The sequence below is a fragment of the Balaenoptera acutorostrata genome, chromosome 1 (genome assembly GCF_949987535.1).
Source record: "Balaenoptera acutorostrata chromosome 1, mBalAcu1.1, whole genome shotgun sequence".
In the NCBI taxonomy this organism is placed as follows: Eukaryota; Metazoa; Chordata; class Mammalia; order Artiodactyla; family Balaenopteridae; genus Balaenoptera; species Balaenoptera acutorostrata.
In genome coordinates, this window is record NC_080064.1 from 197,002,214 (window position 1) to 197,019,227 (window position 17,014).

Sequence of the window (17,014 nt, forward strand, 5' to 3'; positions counted from 1 at the left end):
GGTAAGGGCTGGGAGGGCACGAGCCGAGGACGCGCTCTGGGTCCAGCAGTTACACTCACCAGCACCTCCACCTGTGGAGGGCTCGGGGGAGGGACTGAGTGGGGACAGGGAAGGGACCCCCATAGCCAGAGTTGAGCGTGGAGCCCACAGATGGGCCTTTCAGGACAGGAGACTTGAGTGTGTGGATAGGCTGGGCGGCACCGGGCAACAGGACGAGCTTGGAGGTGATGGCGGTCCCAGGGAGAGGGGACGGGTGGGTTGGCCTTGAACAGGAAGCAATCTCCAAGATGAAAGCAGTCGAGATAAAGAGGAAGGAAAATTGCAGGTGCAGGTAAGGAAATTGTGAGATCACACCTAACGGCCTTGATTTTCCCCAAGCAGTGAGGCAAGACTTCCCACGTTAGGGAGAAGGGGACAGAAATACAGGAAGCTTGCCTAGGGTTAATGCCAAAGGGCGAATGGCCCCCTGGAGGGGTGGGAGATGCGGCAGAGACGGTGAGCCTGCAGGGGCCCTGCTCAGTCTTGTGAGTTGCAGAACTGAGCTGCAGGGGTGGGGGCAGCGGGCGGGTGCTGGTAACGGGGCAGGCTGGGCTGGAGACCCGTGGTTGAGGATTCGCAGGGTTAAGAATGATGCAAGGAAGCCAGAGAATGGAGTTGGAGTTGGTCCGGGTTAGGGGTGGAGGCGGGAGCCCAGGAGCGGGATGGCCCCTCGCTCCCCGCATGTGTCGCTTGACCAATTCCAAGGCTCGGTCCCCAGGGCCAAACCCAACAAGTTCTCCCCAGGTGGGAACAAACCTTTGCAGAACAGTGTGGCTGGTGGCTTTGATTGGAGACAAACAGGACTTCTGAACACGACACTAGAACTTATCTCTCAGATGAGGCAGGGGAACAGTTCCTTCTGGCCTCTGCTGAGCTGGCCGCAAGGACCCTGCTCCAAGGTCACTCACAGAAAGGCACCGAGGCACACCTGGGAGTAGTTGTCCGAAACCAGTGTGTGTGTGAAGTCAAAGCACATTGAGAGGCTTGGTTACCGGCTGAGTCCTTAAGACACTGAAGAATCATTCCTAACCTTTTATATTAATTTATTTTCATATACTGGGCTTATTTATACTTAACAACAGCTGCCTGCTACAGACCAAATCCATATGACTACCTGACAGGTCAGATCACCTGCAGGACTCAACCAAGATGCAGAGAAACAACAGCACTCGAGGCCTCCCCTGGGCAGTGTGGTTCACAGGAGTATCTGGCAATGTGAGACACCAATTTCTGGATTGATGGTTCTTGATAAGCTGACACACCCGTCTACCCACTGTTGGAAAGCGTCCCCATCGTGGAAGAACTCGCGGCCCACCGAGGCCTCTGAAGCAGCGTGTGGCCTGGCCGGCACCAAGTGTTCGCTGGGCGAACTAGGGCGGAGACGCAGCCGGCACTGGGTCCTCTGCGCGGCCACCTGCAGGCCACGTACCTCCCGCTAACCCACCACAAGCCTCACGCTGGCCGGGCACGCTGGCCCAGGACCCGTCAACCCGGCCCCTCCACTGTGTGCCTCGCTCACTTCCAATGCCAACCCCAAGTCTCTGCTCCTCCGGAGCCCCGTCTACACATCACCCGGCCCGTGCCCCTCTGTACCTGCACATGGCTCTGAACTTGGGCACATCTTTGCAAACTGAAATGCCCACCCCACCAAGACCCTGGCTCAGGGCTCCACACGGAGGCTTCTCAACACTTTGACCTGGACAAACCCCACGGGAAGACATTCAATCAGATCCAGCTGGGCCGCCAGGCCCTTGTTTCTGCCTGGGTCCCGGACGCACCCCCGCCACACTTCCGGGACGGATGGATGGATGTGACTCAGCCCCGGCGGCCCCTGGACGCTTCTCCTGGCAGCGCTCTTCTCCTGGCTGCCCCCCTCCCTCTCTGAGTACCCGGTGGTTTTCATCTGGGGAAACGTACGGGCTTTTCAGTGAGCGCCACGTACTGTATCTGTAAGATACCGCCATCAGACACTGTTCAGAGTTTCAGGGGACTCTCCCACAAAGGTGAAACACAAATACACTCAGGACAGTTCCCAAGGGCCAGTTCACCCCCTGCCCCCTGCAGGGAATGGAGCCTGAAAGGAGCAGCGACCCCGCCCAGGCCCCCCGTGGGCTCCGTCCGCCACAGCCACCTGGACTGTCCGCGCCCTGCCTCTGTGCCTGGACCCCTCAAGGACAATGCTCCTGTCCCCTCTCTGGGTCCACCTGTGAAACACTCTTAGTCCTTGAAGTCTCTTGAGACCCACAAAGTGAGACAAATAAGACAATTTCACGATGCTTCCTTGATTTACAAGTAACAGAAGGATGACATTCCTCTCCATGCACTGGTACAATGAAATTCAGGGACAAGTGTCAATCTGAGGACAGGAGCCCAGGCGCTCAGAGCCACTGCTCGGCCTCGGGGTCCTGTGGTCCCACCAATGGCTCAGCAATTGCAGACCGGGGCGGGAGGGAGGGGCATTGCCTGGCTTCCTGAAGTGGGAGCGGGGGCCAGGAGGCAGAGTAAGCGGGGTCCTCGGCTCTGCCTGCACTGATGGGAGAAGAGGAAGGGGAAGGGAAGCTGGAACAGCGCCCAGGTGTGCCCTGAGGACAAGGGTCGGGCTGTGGCATCAGCCTTCCCAGCAGAGCCGTCCCGAGGGCTGGAGCGAGGCCATGCCAGGGCCGAGGAGTCGGGTCGGGAGGAAGCCGGCCGTGCCTTCCTCTCCCACACTCAGTTCCTGATGACCGAGCTCCCAAGATCTGGAGCCGGGAGGGTGGTGAGGAGGGAGCAAGGTGACAGGGTCGCTCCAGTCCCGAGGCCCCCAGCCCTCCCCCACTGAAGACCGCCTGAGCAGGCCAACAGACCATGGACCCAGCGCTCTTCCTGGATTATGCAGCTGAGCACATGTCAAAAGAGAGGGAGAAGGAACAACGCCCCGGGCTTTAAAGGGGAGACCCGGAGGGTGGCACTGAGTGGGGAGAGTGGCCAGCTCCGTCCAGCCCCGGAGGCTGGCAGGCGCGGCCTCCGGCGCTGCCTTGACCGTGACCTGGCGGCACTGCTGCCTAGCTGAGCATCTTGTGCCGATCGAAGACCGTCTTCCGCTGCTCCTGCACTTGCAGCTTCCACCGCTGCTGCGCTCCCTCCACGCGCTCCAGGACCGTGTTCGCCCGGGGCCCGGAGAAGGTGGCAGCCGCCACGGAGCGAGCGTCCTGTTGCGGGAAGAAGAAGAGGCTTGGCACCGAGAGCCGGGGGGTCTCAAACGCCTGACATGGAAAACAATGCCAGGAGAGTGACCCCAAAGGCCTCCCCGCGGGCCCACCCAGCACAGGGCGCCCACGGCTGCGGGATGGGCGGGGGCCTGGGAAGCGGGGGCTCTGGTCAGGCCCGGCTGCACCCCAGACTCGCTCCTGACCCTCGAGAGGAGCGCGGAGGGTCAGCACAGAGGACGCGATGACCCTGTCGTCCGAGGAGAGGCACCACGTGCCCCCACGGCTGGTAGCAGGCTGCAGAACTCCTCGGCCCTGCCGGCCACGGCCAGGACAGCAGGGAGACCCCCAGGACCTGCTCTGCCAGGGGCTGGGACCCCAGCTCACGCCCCGAAGGACAGTGTCTGGCAGGATGGAGCTGGGAGCTGACCCTTCATGCCCCTTCCAGAGCTGCTCCGGCCGCCCTCCCCGCTCTGCCCCCATCCCCTCCCCGCGCCCTCAGAACTGCCGCTGTTGTCAAAGGCAGCATCTTCCCCTAATTACCACTTCCCTGCCTCTGAAGCTCCAGAGCCCATGCATTTCCTGCAGGACCCGAACCTGATCTTTGGGGGGAACTGGAGCCGAGGGCCAGGCACACAGCCCGGGGGATTTCCTCCCCAGCTCTCCCTGCCTCTCATCTGCTGCCACACACCTCTTAAGGGATTAGCACACCTCTCTAAGCCCAGGGCCGCCCAGCAACTGCAACTCTGCTTCTAATGCCCCGAGCTGGCACAGCTTCTGTTGCCATGCAGCTGCCAGGCTGGGGAGGTAGGGGCGGGGGGTGGGGGCGAGGGGAGGGGAGGCAGCGCGCCGGCGGCGGGCGGTGAGGCTGGCAGGTCGTCACTGCCGCCCGGAGCTCTGCCCAGGGTGAGTTAGAGACGGACGCTGCCCCCCGGGAGCCCTCAGCCCGGGACCCCGAGGAAGCCTGCTCTGCCAGGCTGGGTGAGGACCACGGCAGCACCACAGGGGCAGGTGCCGGAGCATCAGAGTCGAAGCCAGGACCCTGGGTTCTACAGCTGGGCCCTGGGGGGCCACCTTCTCCCGGCCTCGGCCACTTAGCAGCTGTGTGTCCCTGACAAGCCACTTGATTTCCCCAAGCTTCAACTTAGCAAAGCCGGTCTTCTTAGGCTTCTCTGCCTATACCGTCAACAGGAATTACATTCACTTGATGACCCAGTGCGGAAACACACGCACACAGCTTCACACAACACTCAGCATGACGCCCTCTGACGTCCTCTGCCCTGCTCCATCTCACTGTTTGCAGTGCTGGTCATGACTCAGGACCTCGTGGGTGACGCCCCACACCCTGACACACACGGTTTATGACCAGGAGCGGGGTACGGCAAGGTTACATACAGTAGCACGTGTAAAGTTCTCAGCACACTGCTGTCAGAGTCGGAGCCCACGCGGTGTTCAGTTTCCTTCCTCCCCAGCAGTTCACGGTGGGAAGACGACTGTGGCATCAAACCTGGCTTTGCACCTGGGCTCTGACCCTGGAGCATGACCCTGGGTGACACTCTGTCCTCTGAACCTTCTTCCCACCCACGGATGGAGCCTGCAGGAGCGTCTTCGCAGGGACAGTGGGCGCACAGCGTTTAGCGGTGACTGGCAGATCACAAGCGCTCAATTCACAGCAACTGTCAGTGTGAGACCCACTCCCGGAGCCCCCAGGCAGGAGGGGGGACCTGCCCTTGAAAGGTCACCGCTGTCACTACTTTTCAGATCGTCCCTTCCCGGTTCAGGACCAGCCTCTGCATGGCCGTCTAGGTGAAGGGGCACTGGAGACCCCCGTGGGAGGCTGTTGGCCCCCCAGGACCGAGCTACCCCGGCTCCGGGGCTACTGGGACTTCCCTCCCCGCCGGCCTGCCCACACTCTCGTCCTCCTGGGAGCCTGGGGGCAGGCCCGGCGGGGCGGAAGAGCGCCGCCTGCCCCCTCCTTGCGCCCTTCGTGGCCCCGGCTGCTCTCCTGTCCCGTCGGGAGAGCCCCCTCCTTGCACCCTTCCTGGCCCCGGCTGCTCTCCTGTCCCGTCGGGAGAGCCCCCTCCTTGCGCCCTTCCTGGCCCCGGCTGCTCTCCTGTCCCGTCGGGAGAGCCCCCTCCTTGCGCCCTTCGTGGCCCCGGCTGCTCTCCTGTCCCGTCGGGAGAGCCCCCTCCTTGCGCCCTTCGTGGCCCCGGCTGCTCTCCTGTCCCGTCAGGAGAGCCCCCTCCTTGCACCCTTCCTGGCCCCGGCTGCTCTCCTGTCCCGTCGGGAGAGCCCCCTCCTTGCGCCCTTCGTGGCCCCGGCTGCTCTCCTGTCCCGTCGGGAGAGCCCCCTCCTTGCGCCCTTCGTGGCCCCGGCTGCTCTCCTGTCCCGTCAGGAGCGTCTGGCGGGAAAGCAGGGGGGGCCAAGAGCAGCGCACTAAGGAACAGCTGAAATCCACCACAGCACCACAGGGCCACTAGTGTTTCCTTCATGTAAAGTCTTGACAAACAGGTCCTAAGCGAGGAAAGCTGCAGCTGAGAGGCTCTGCACTTCCACCGCTAATAGTCTGATTAATGGGTATTAGAGACGCCACGTCTGTCCTAGAAACGCTCAGAGCGGGGCCTGGTCCTCACCGGCTCTGCCATAGGAGAGGTGCTACCACTCCCAACCCTCTTACCCCCCAAGCTGGGCCTCTGGGCAGTGAGGGCAGGAGGGGGAAACCCGCCGACCAGGAGGAAGGCGCCTGCTGCCGACGGGGCTGGACGGGCCTGAGGGTGAGTGTCCCTGGGTGCCGGGCGCTCTCTTGGCGCTGCGCCTGGATTATTCCCAGGCTCACAAGACTGGCGTATGGGCTGTGTGATTCTCATCTGCGGCTCTGCTGCCCAAGGTCACAAAGGACTTGGACCCGTGTCTCCTGAGCCCCACATCCAAGCCCTCTGGGCTGGCTGAACCGTGCGCGCCTGGCCTGGCCTCCCTGCCCCCGGCCTCTGGCCTTGCTCTGCCCCGTGACTGCCTGCAGCCAGGCCCTGCCCTGCCACCCCTCAGCCTTCCTGCCAGCTTCAGGTCAGGGCCCCAGTGAAAGGTCTTGCTCTCAAGGCTGCACAAACACTTGTAAAGCCGCACACACGGCATCACAGCAACCACACTGAGACAGGAGCTCAGACTCGTAAAACTAACCAAAGGGTTACACACCAGGACAGCGAGTGCAGAGCTGGGACTCCAGCCCAGGATCACAATCCCAATGCCACGCTCCTAACGGCTGGGCCACGAGGTCCTGACGGCCGTTCTAGAGACGTCCGCCGGCCCTGCCCTTCCTTGTCCCCCTTCCTGCTCTGGGCTCAGGGGGACGAGGGTCCTGTCCCTCTTGGGATCCTCGCCGCCCTGGGAAGGGAGGGGCCGTGCAGCAGCTCAGGGTCCCTGGCTGCCATCACTCCTGCACACCCCTCTCTCTCCCCCGCTCCCGCCCAGTGGGCTGTGGTCTCGGGGGACCCTGCAGAGCTGAGGCCCACGCAGCGAGGCCCAGAGACACCCACAGCCTTGCAGAAACCCTTCCTTCTCTCTCTTCAAAGGGGGCCAAACCTACACATCTAGCACAGCTCTGTTTGCCGTTTCTGCCCCAGCAAAAAGGCTGGCTTCCTCCTTTCAAAGGGCGTCTGAGCCGGGGGATTAGCCCTGATGCTGCTGGAATCAGGAAAGGCAGCGCCCCGCACCGGGGGCCCACCGGGCCGGCCGGCACCTTCAGAGGGAGCGGGGCTTTCATCTCCTCAGTGCTGTGGGCCAGGCCCCTTCCTCTCTGTCCTCGAGCCCCAGGGCAGGAGCTCCCGGCTACAGGAATGGGGGGACGAAGCCAAAGGGCCCCCATCCTGGGGTGCGATCGAACCCCCGACTCCTGCGGTGTGGAGAGGAGCCTTCTCAAGGTCACTGAGCTGCACAGGCCTAGAGCCTGACTTTCTTCCTCTTGGGGTGAAAGCTAAGTCCCCCGCCCCGAGGGGACCCCATCCTTCTTAAGCTCTTCAGAGCACTTCCAGAGATCCAGCTCACCCACGCAGGGCCTCCTCCCCTTGCCGGCCCCAGGCCCGGGCGCCACCGCGGTCTCCGCTCCACTCAGCTCCAGCGGCCCCAGCACTTAGGCAGCCCCTCCCCACCACGGAAGAGCCCCGCTGCCAGGAAGCCTTCCCACACTAACACCGAGAAAAAGTCAGCCCCCAGCCTCCCCCGCCCCTCTCCTGGCATCCTTCTATCCCGCACCCCTGGCTGGGGGCTCTGCCCCGGGCTCGGACCCTGAGGGTGGGCCCGAGGTCTGTGCGTCTGTCTGCACGGGGCACCTGCAGGACCTGAGTACAGCGGGAACAAGAGACACAGGGACGGGATGAGCTGGGGGGCCCAGGACGGGGTCCATAAAGAACCGTGCGGCTTCCCTCCCTTGGGGCTCCGCAGCCAGGTGGCACACATGCCGGGGGCGCCGCGGAGCCGTGTAATCATGGCCCATCTCTCCGCCGCTCCCCAGCCAGGACTGCCATTACCGCACGCATCCCCTAATCACGGGGTACTCACCGCGCCGCTCTGCCCCCAGCAGAGCTGCTATTACCGCGCATTAATAACCAGGTAGGCGCGCGAGATTTCCTCCTGGACAAAGACCACCCAACTGCCGGCCCCCGGCCTCCCAGCCCCAGCTCCACCAGCCGGGCGCGTGTCAGCAGGAGGCTGGGGGCGCCCACCCCGGAGGGGCCGTGGGGTCCAGGGACGGGCCAGGCCCCCTCCCTCCCTGGCGTGTGCAGGCCTGCCCCGTGCGGCCAGGCAGCTTCGCGCTGAGGTCTGAGCCCCAGCCCCTCTTCTTGGGGGGACCCTGCCCTTCCCAGCTCCACCCGCTGCGTGTGATGCTCTCAAGGGTGACGGCCCGCCGGCGGTGCAGCCTAAGCCTGGTGCTCCGGCGACCACTCACCCCTTCACCCCGCTCACCTGTGTCTCTGCAGGAAGAGTCCCTCTTACACGTGTTAGCCTCCCGGCTGTGGTCCCTCCACCCCGGCTTTACGTAAACCAGGGTGAGGCCAAGCGCTCCGCACCTGTGTGCAGCTGGTCCCCAGGGAAGCAAGCGTCCTGAGCCCCACCTGCCTGTAGATGCCACCCTCTGGGGCACCCCTCCTCCCTCACTGCTGTCTCGGGCACACATGGCAGCCGTGCAGGCCCGAGGGGGCGAGCTCGAGGGGCACAGGCCGGGAGCCCCCGACACCGTCACAGCGCTGTGCGCGGCACACACCACCTCTCACTCCCACAGAGCTGTGTGCGCCTCCTGAGTCCCACCCGGGGCTCCCCTGACGCTCCGGGTACGCTCTCCAGGTCCACTGTCAGCCCGACACCAAGGTCCGGGCACCCACACGTGGCTGCCTGGCGGGCTCGCTGCCCCCCTGCCAGGAATGCGGCGGGACAAGGAGGCTCCCCGGCCCGCGTACTGACGCTGCCTGATGCCACAGCAGGGAAAACTCGAGGCTGCCCCCGCTGAGGAAACACTGCAGTCCGGGTGACGCGCAGGACACCGAACGGGAGAAGAGGCGACCGGAGCACTGGGGGAGGGGAAGACAGCCGCCACCTAGGCCCCAGGGACGCTGCGTGCGGCGGAGGGACCGGCGGGGCCGCGCTCAGAGCCCGGTACCTCGCTCTCCTCCTCGTTGTGCAGCCGCTCGGTGTAGGCATCCGGCTTTCGGATCAGAGGGTCCACCAGCATCAGGAAGGCCATGTAGAGCAGGAGGGCACCCACCACCGACAGGTAGATGACGATGATGACCTGCGAGCGGAAGAGAGCCAGCTCGCCCTGTGGACGGCCACCTGCCGCTCCTCTCCCTTGCAGTCTGTCTCCACCGGGCAGCGCGGCCTCAAGTGCTGCCTGCAGACGGGCCAGGAGACCGTGGGCGCGGAGAACGACCCACTCCACCTTTACTGACTGTGCCCTCGGTGGTCGGGACCCCACGAGAACCACCAGTTCTCTGGCAGCACAAAGATGACAGATGAGACGGCCCCAGGAGTGGAGAGCGGGGAGGGGAATCTGCCCGGCCAGATGGGGGCGGGGGGAGCGCCCGTCAGAGCGGGAAGTACCCAGCCCTGCTGAGGGCAGCACAGGGTGACGGGGTGGGAGCTTCAGACCCAAGAGGGCGAGTCACCCTCAGGGGACAGAGGGGACAGACAGGCGGCCACACCCCCTCCCTGTCAGTCACAGCAGGAGGTGAGGCTGGGGCAGAAAGACAACTTCCAGAATCTCTTACATGCCTGGAGAGCCTCCCAAGCTGCAGTCATTTTTGTTTTACAGAAAAAACAGAGTCAAGGCAGCTAATGAGATGTTTCCCAGTGTGGGTACTCCCGGCACCTTAGGCAGGACTCCGCAGGACGCTGCCCTCCACGGTCAGTAACACACCGCAGCTACTGGGCCACAGTCCCTCTCCAAATGTCCCCCAGGGGCTGACACGCACCTGATGCAGACCCCCAAGGCCACACCACCACCCGCAGTCCCCAGAATGCTAAGTGGCGGAAGTGCCTTGAACCCAGATTGCTGACCGCAACTCCTTTGCCTTTTCTCTCCCTAACCGCCACGCGTCGCTGCCGACCCTGCCCCGTGTCCACGCCGTGACGGGAGCCGAGCTTGGCCCACAGCCAAGTCCAGCTGGACCACGCCCCTCCCTGACCGGGGCATCTTTAGACAGGGTAAAGGATCAGAACTCTTGCCTGTACCCCAGGAAGCGGGGGGCGGGATAGGGCTGACTCTCTAACAAGCTGAAGCTGGAGGGGGGTCTCTCTGGTCTCTTAGCAAGGACTAGAGGGAAACTGGGCGATTAGGAAGTGTATCTGATGAGGTCCCCACGTCAGGAGGTCCCTTCCAATCTAAGGTCTTGGGCACCTGGTCCCCCAAGCGTGGGACCAGTGGATAAGCTCAGAGGGGAAGGGGCGATGGTAGGGAGGGCGGACAGGCAACCGCTTCCACCTCAGAGGGGAGAGGATGAGCACCACGGGCCAGGCAGGGAGGACAGCGCGGAGGACCACCTCCCCTCCAAAAGAGCCTCAAAAGGGAAGCCCGATGGCAGGCTCAGGGCTGCTGCCAAATTCCTGCGGGTTCTTTCCTGATGCTATTTCCAGACCCTTCACCAGACACGCAGAAATAAGCTTAAAAGCTGGACCAGGAGGGGCTTATGTTGGAAATCGGCAAGCATGGCCAGGCTCGCCCTGGTTGGGGTGTGGTGGTGCTGGGGGATCAAGCCTGCCTGGAGGGGACCAGGGACCAGGCCTCTCCATGTCCTCACTGTGTGTTGGTGGCCATTCCACCACCTCCCCCGAATTCACTGATGCCCACGAGAACGGGGTTCAGGGGACGCAAGGGGGGCATCTGACGCCCATCCTGCCAGGCCCACAGCTCTGGTGTCGCTCTGGAAGCTTAACCAGACTGGAGGCTCCGGAGGGCGGGCTACCTCCTTTCCAGCATCCCTTACGGTGCCCGGGACACAGCGGGAGCCCCGGAAATGTCTACTGAACAAATGGAAGGCGAGAAAGGAGGGGAAGACAAGAAGCGTCGGGGAAGGGGTCTCCAGCCCCCGTCCCAGGTCCCCCCTGCGAGTGTGATGGCGTCAGAGGGGAGAGCGGCTCCAAGGCGGGGTGGGAAGGGGGTCCCTGTGCTGTGACCCGGCCAGCCTGGGTCCAGCCCCACAGCCCCGAGGAACCCTGCAGAAGGAAACAGGACAGAGGCGGAGGGCGGGGCGGGGCCGGGCCCGCGCAGGGCCCCCAGGGAGAGGGGGCGGGGCCACGCAGGGGGCGGGGCTGGGCGGGCCGCCGGGCACCTTGATGGTGGTGGTGCTCCGCTCCTCGTACTTGCACTCGCACAGCAGGCAGTAGGCCTCCACGTCGTGGCCGGGCACCGGCATGGGCTCCACCACGTGCAGGCAGTTGCTGCAACAGACAGAGGGCTGTGGGGGCAGCCGGGGGGGCTCCCCAGGGAGGGGAGGGTCTCTGAAGGGTCAGGCTGGCGGGATCCCTTTCCCAGCCCACAGCCTCACGAGGCCCTTGCCCTCCGTGCCTCACCGGGTGGGTGTCCCAGCGGCACAGACTCCACCCCACCCCCTCGGGTCCAGGGTCTGTCCCCGTGGCAGGCAGCGCCTCCGCCAGCCCTCCTCTGACCCACGAATCCACCACAAGCCAGTGACTCTGCCTTCTTCAACATCTCTGAACCCCACTTCCCTATCCCCTCCCACTGCTGTGTCTCAGCCGGGCCCTGCCCCCAGGAGCCTGGCGCCCTGGGCCTGAGCCTCCTCTGGGAGCTGCGCCTCTGGGAGCTGCAGGGGTGGCGCCGGAGGACCCTCCAGGCCCTTCCAGCTCTGGCCCGGGCTGTCCCAGGGGCCCTCAGGCTCAGGCGGGGATTCTGGCAGAGGCGCCAGCAGTGTGGCTGGCATGTCCTCCACAAGCCTCCGTTCCCCCTAGAAGTCCGTATGTGGAGGGTGTGATTTCACCTGAACCTCTGATGACCCCACTTCCAGCGCTGGGCACGTGGCTCCCTGCTCTAGCTCAGCCCCTGCCCGGGGAGGGGCCGCCGGACAGGGCCAGGTCCACACCCAGCACTGGGTCATCCCTCCTGGGACCTCCCCTCTCCCGGGGCCTCTACCAGCCTCCGCGGCCCAGATTTCTCCCTGGGTCTGGAAGGTCACTCTGTGCACCAGTGGGACGTGTGGGTTCCCCACAGGGATGTGTTCTCTCCCCAGAGAATCAGTGAAACCGTGACACGTCCCTTTTTGGGGATCAGTGATAGCGCCTCAGGCAAGGGTTACGGAAGGGCAAGCTGGTTTAAGTCTCTGCCGTCTGCAGGTGACGTGTGTCACTTCTCTGGGCCTCGGTGTCCTCATGGACACAAGAGGCTGAACTTGATCAGCGTCCTTCAAAATGTGCTCCCTGGGGCACGCCAGGACCCTCTGTGCCGGAGGGTGGGAGGGAGGGGCCGCTCAGCCGGGGCAGTCCTGACTTTGTTTTACACAATGTGTTTCCAAAACAGATTTGTTTGAAGCCTGTATTTTTAGCAGTGTGAGAGACACTGCACTAGCCAGCTCTGGGACTGTCTCTATAGTATACTCCTCGGGGAGCTCCACCATCAGGGCGAAGGTGTCGGGGTTTCTGCCCCTCACAGGCACGAGGACCCCCAGCACGAGATGGCAGAGCGCCTGCCACACGGGAACGCGGCCTGTGCGGCTCAGCCAGCCTGGCTTCAGCCGCCTCAACCAGGGGGAGGCCCAGGTGTCCTCCTCGCAGTGGAGGGACCATGCGGAAGGGGCCGGAGGACACACCTGGTCTCCTCTGGCCCTGGCCTGAGGTCTAGGATCACAGCGTCAGGCCCCACCCCTCCCCTAAGGGGCTCCAGGCGGCCTGCGATGCCTCCCCTCCCTGACAGGCCAGGGTCGCTGGGTCCCAGAACCCTGGGGTCTTGCATCCCAGCCTCAGGTTCCACCCACCACCCTTGGTGGAACTGTTCCTCAGGCAGCCCCCTAATGCTGACTGCCCAGGGGAAGGAGATAAACCACAGCCTGAGAGGTCCAGGTAGGACTCCGTCCTCCGTGGCATCCACGCTTGGCCTGGGGCCTTACGCTGGCCCCAGCGCAGAGACAGTGCTGGTACAATGTGGTGGTGCCTGAGGGATGTAGCCTTATTGCCTGGTGTCGGCCTGAGACAGTCTAGCCGTTTATTCCTGACGCTATTTGAACTGTAATCACGAGATACAAAGAGGTCACAGGGGCTTCCCCAGGACTCCAGGTCCTGGGGCTGTGTAACTCCATCAGGACGGGCAAAGACAGAAGGAAACTTGGGCTTCCCTCTTGGGCTGTGGCGTAAGTCGGATGACGGTCACCTTCGTGGCCTCTAGGAAGGCATAACAATATACATTACTAATACTACCAGCCGACATTTATACGGCCTTACCATGTGCTGGGAATTGTTCTAAGTGCTATACTTACTTGTACATGTGTTGCACACGTGCACGCACGCGCACACACACACACTCTTATTTAATACTCAAAATACTGCCACCACTTTACAGATGAGGAAACTGAATACACTGGGGATTAAGCAACTTGTTTCACAATGAACAAGGAGCAAAGCTAGATTGGAAGGCAGGCAGGGTCGATCCAGAGTCTGCATCTAACCAGACTGGTTCTCAGAAAATCATACACTCAGAGCTGCACAGGTTCAAAATCCCCAAATGCTGCTCTGGACCAACCGCATCACGATCACTTATTTAAGAAAAAGTTTCTGCCGTGCCCCACCCCCCATATTCACTGAATCAAAATCTTGGGGGTGGGGGGGTGGTATCTAACGTACAGCGTGGTAACTATCATTAACAACACTGTATTATATACACTTGAAGTTGCTAAGAGAGTAGATCTTAAATGTTCCACCACACCCACACCTGCACAGTTACCCTGTGAGGCGATGGAGGTGTTGTCTAATCTTATTCCACAATAGATACATGTATCAAATCACGAAACCTTATACAACGTCACATGTCTGATTCATCTCAATAAAGCTGAGAAAAACAACAACAAAAAAGAACCCAAAGGGCTTCCCTGGTGGCGCAGTGGTTGAGCGTCTGCCTGCCAATGCAGGGGACACGGGTTCGAGCCCTGGTCTGGGAGGATCCCACATGCCGCGGAGCAAGTGAGCCCGTGAGCCACAATTACTGAGCCTGCGCGTCTGGAGCCTGTGCTCCGCAACAAGAGAGGCCGCGATGGTGAGAGGCCCGCGCACCGCGATGAAGAGTGGTCCCCACTTGCCACAACTAGAGAAAGCCCTCACACAGAAACGAAGACTCAACACAGTCATAAATAAATAAATAAATAAATAAAAGAACGTGAATTTCTTTTTAAAAAAAAAAAAACAAAAAACCCAAAAGTCATGGCGGAGGGGGTGCTGGGACTCTGTATCTTCTCAAAGCCCACCTGGTGATCCTGATACCTGACCAAGTAGAGGCCACGCTGACCTGGGCTCCCCCGTGTGGCGTAACCGCTCCACGGGGACCTGATGCAGGCATCACCGCACCTGCGCTCAAGAGCTCTCCGGGACGAGGAGCCCCTGCTCCTGAAACGGCCTGCACAAGAAACGCCTCAACTCACACTTCAACCTGGCTCCCTGGAGCTCTCCTCGCGGGCCCCAGCCCTACACCCAAGCCACACGGTGCACCTCAGAGCACGCCAGCCCCTCTCCTGCCCTCTCAGCTGCGTGTGTCCCCAAGTCCTCTCCTTCTCAGACTATAATTCCTTAAACCGCTCTTTCCAGGACAGCATGCTGAAACTTGCCTTCAACAAGCTGATGTCCTTTCTCTGAATGATTTTTTGATTATTTCTCTCTTTTTTGAAGTGAGGCATCCAGAAATGAATTCAAGACTCCAGGAGTATAATGTAAATTCTCTCTGGGCCTCAATCTCTGCAACTATAAAATGGGAACACAACCCATCCCACTGCCTTCCAAGGTGGTTAGACACTGGCATCAAATGACGCGTGTAACAGAGCTTCGCCAAGAGCACGCTAGTAGGCGAAAGATCCCACGGTATGTGGCTCTAATACTTATCTCTCCCAGCTTCTCTGTTACCATTTTGCAGGTATGAACAAACACCCAAATCAAAATAACAAAATCCACTCCTCTGACCAGGAACCCCTCAGCTGGAATTAAAGACATGTGGACCCTATTTCTAATCGGTTGTGTGACCAGGGACAAAATATTCCTTTGTAAGGTTCTCCATAGAAATGGGAGAGCAAGCTTACCCTCCAGGGGTCCATGAACCCCAGTCAACACCCACAACCTCAAGGGCCAGCCTGGGCAATGCCTTACCAGTCCTTCTGTGACACATTCTGGTTGTAAATGTGTCCACTGATGTTTCTATATGGTGGACAGATGCATTTGCACCGGATATCTTCAGAACTCTGCAAGAGAAAGCACAAATCAGGTGGGCAGGGCCCCTGGGTTCAAATTCTAGCAAGACTCTTAACTTTCAGTTCCTTGTTCCATAAGGTGACCATATGAATGCTCTCGACCTTCCCCCAGGCCCAAGTTCAGAAGGAACGACTTCTGCAGGAAGGATGCTACATCACAAGGTCCTCAAGAAACTGTCTGGGGGCGCGAATGATACCCACGGAAGGCTGCCCAGGGCTGCCACTCCCAGGTAAGGGGCTTGGGGGAGGGGCAAGCAAGGTGGCAGTCCTCTGCTCTGGGCCTCACACCTGTGTGTGTACCCGGGTCCAGCAGTCTTGGCGGCTGGCCTCTTCCCCCAACCCCACCTCCAACTTCCTAGGTTAGGATCAGGGAAGGAAAAGGCTGGGGTGAACCAGAAAAAGTGGACGTTTCCATGGAAACACTCAAGCAACCCCTCTGCAAGTTCTCCCTCCCTGGAATGGGTCAGAGACAACACAAAATTTTCATTCGAATTAGCATTCCTGGGAGGAAGTGGAAACAAACCCTGAGACTCAGTCTGATTCAAAGCCTCAGTGATCTTCATAATCTCGAATTCCCAAACCCAGCTCCAGGCCATTACCCCTAAGGAATGGAAGTCACCTCGAGTCCCAGCTCGAGTTCCAGCTCGGGGGTGGGTCCCCTCCACCCAGCAACCTGCATCTGTGCAGACTTCACACTCCTCACATTACGCCCACTCCTTAGGCTACTGGAAGCTCCGACTAGGGCAGAAGGCACCCAGGAGCAAAGGAAGAAGGTACTGAGAACTTAGACAACTTCCCCAAACACAGAACCCTGACTGGAATTCCACCTCCGGCATGCCAGATCCAGACGCGTGCCCCGCAGACCCCCCCCCCCCCTCTCCTGGAGGCCTGCAGCCTAGGGCCGAGAGAACATGCCCCGGCACGGCCCGAAGGGGAGTGAGGGGCCGGGCTGGAGCAGAAGCCCCCCCCCCCGGGATGCCGGGGCGCAGGCAGGGTGGTCGTGCACGGGAGCTGCACCTTGTTGGCTTGGGCTGGGGGCACCAGCAGACTTCCGACCACGGCCACCAAACACAGGAGCTTCATGCTTCTCAGACTTTCGGGGCCGGCAAGACCGCCCACCTGGAAGAGAAATACTGAGGCGGAGAAGGGGCGCGCGGCCACGCAGCACCCTCGGCCCCGGAGCGAACCGCCCTGCTCGGGCACGGGAAGTGGGTGGGAGCTGGGCCCGGGGTCCTGGGTCTTCCAAGCCTGGTCCGCGAAGGCGCTTCCCTCTCCCCCAGGCCTCGACTTCCACAGCCAAACTGGCGCGCCGGGCCGCGGGGCCTCCTGGGCGGGGCCACGGGCCTCGGGTCCGCCGGATAAGGCCGGCCAGCGACCCCCATCTCGCGTTCCTCCGCCCTCCCTCATCACCGCCCGCAGCTCCTCCCGCTTGGGCCGAGAAGAACCTGGGGCGCGGAGTCTGGGAGCCCCAACCCCACGGCCGCCGCGGAATCCGGACCCCAGGGCCCTCGCGACCCCCGCGACCCCCGCACCCTCCCCCAACGCACGTCTGCTAACCTGCGAACCCCGCCTCGGCAACACGGGACGCGCCCGGCCCCGCCCCTCCAGCTTCTATTGGCTGCGGGGGATGTCGCCGAGGCAACAAGGCCCGCCTCCGCCTGGGCGCCGAGGCTCCGCGCAAGGGAGAGGGAGGCATTTCTCAACCCGACCAAACAGGAAAAGGGAGCGTCTGCAAGCGAACGAGAAGCTGGGAAGGTGTGGCCTCCTTGCAGCCGCAGAATTCCACCGCCGAGCTCGCTCCTCCCCGTGTTCAAAACCCAGGGTTTCGGAGGGGGCCTAAGCTGTTCA

General features: G+C 62.0%; 1 protein-coding gene across 4 annotated transcripts; it reads right to left on the bottom strand.

The window, feature by feature from the left end:
* Positions 1–2,302: 2,302 nt before the first annotated feature.
* TMEM9 (transmembrane protein 9) lies at positions 2,303–16,768 on the bottom strand. Of its 4 annotated transcripts, none has more exons than XM_007167247.2 (6): positions 16,724–16,768; positions 16,184–16,285; positions 15,066–15,157; positions 11,042–11,150; positions 8,875–9,006; positions 2,303–3,227 (listed from the first exon to the last, which is right to left on the bottom strand). In XM_007167247.2, the coding sequence occupies exons 2-6, from the start codon at positions 16,247–16,249 to the stop codon at positions 3,081–3,083; spliced, it is 546 nt and encodes a 181-aa protein (XP_007167309.1). In that variant the 5' UTR covers positions 16,250–16,285; positions 16,724–16,768; the 3' UTR covers positions 2,303–3,080. The 4 variants fall into 4 exon arrangements, with proteins under 4 accessions (XP_007167309.1, XP_007167310.1, XP_007167308.1 ...); XM_007167248.2 differs by lacking the exon at positions 16,724–16,768 and adding an exon at positions 16,612–16,707; XM_007167246.3 differs by lacking the exon at positions 16,724–16,768 and having other exon boundaries at positions 16,184–16,605.
* Between the last annotated feature and the right edge of the window lie 246 nt (positions 16,769–17,014).

Coding starts and splice junctions, on each gene's coding strand:
- TMEM9 (XM_007167246.3), bottom strand. CDS start 16,573: ATGAGGGAGGGCGGAGGAACGCGAGATGGGGGTCGCTGGCCGGCCTTA. Junction 15,158..16,183: donor CCCCAGCCCAAGCCAACAAG/GTGCAGCTCCCG, acceptor TTTCTCTTGCAG/AGTTCTGAAGATATCCGGTG. Junction 11,151..15,065: donor AATGTGTCACAGAAGGACTG/GTAAGGCATTGC, acceptor TGTCTGTTGCAG/CAACTGCCTGCACGTGGTGG.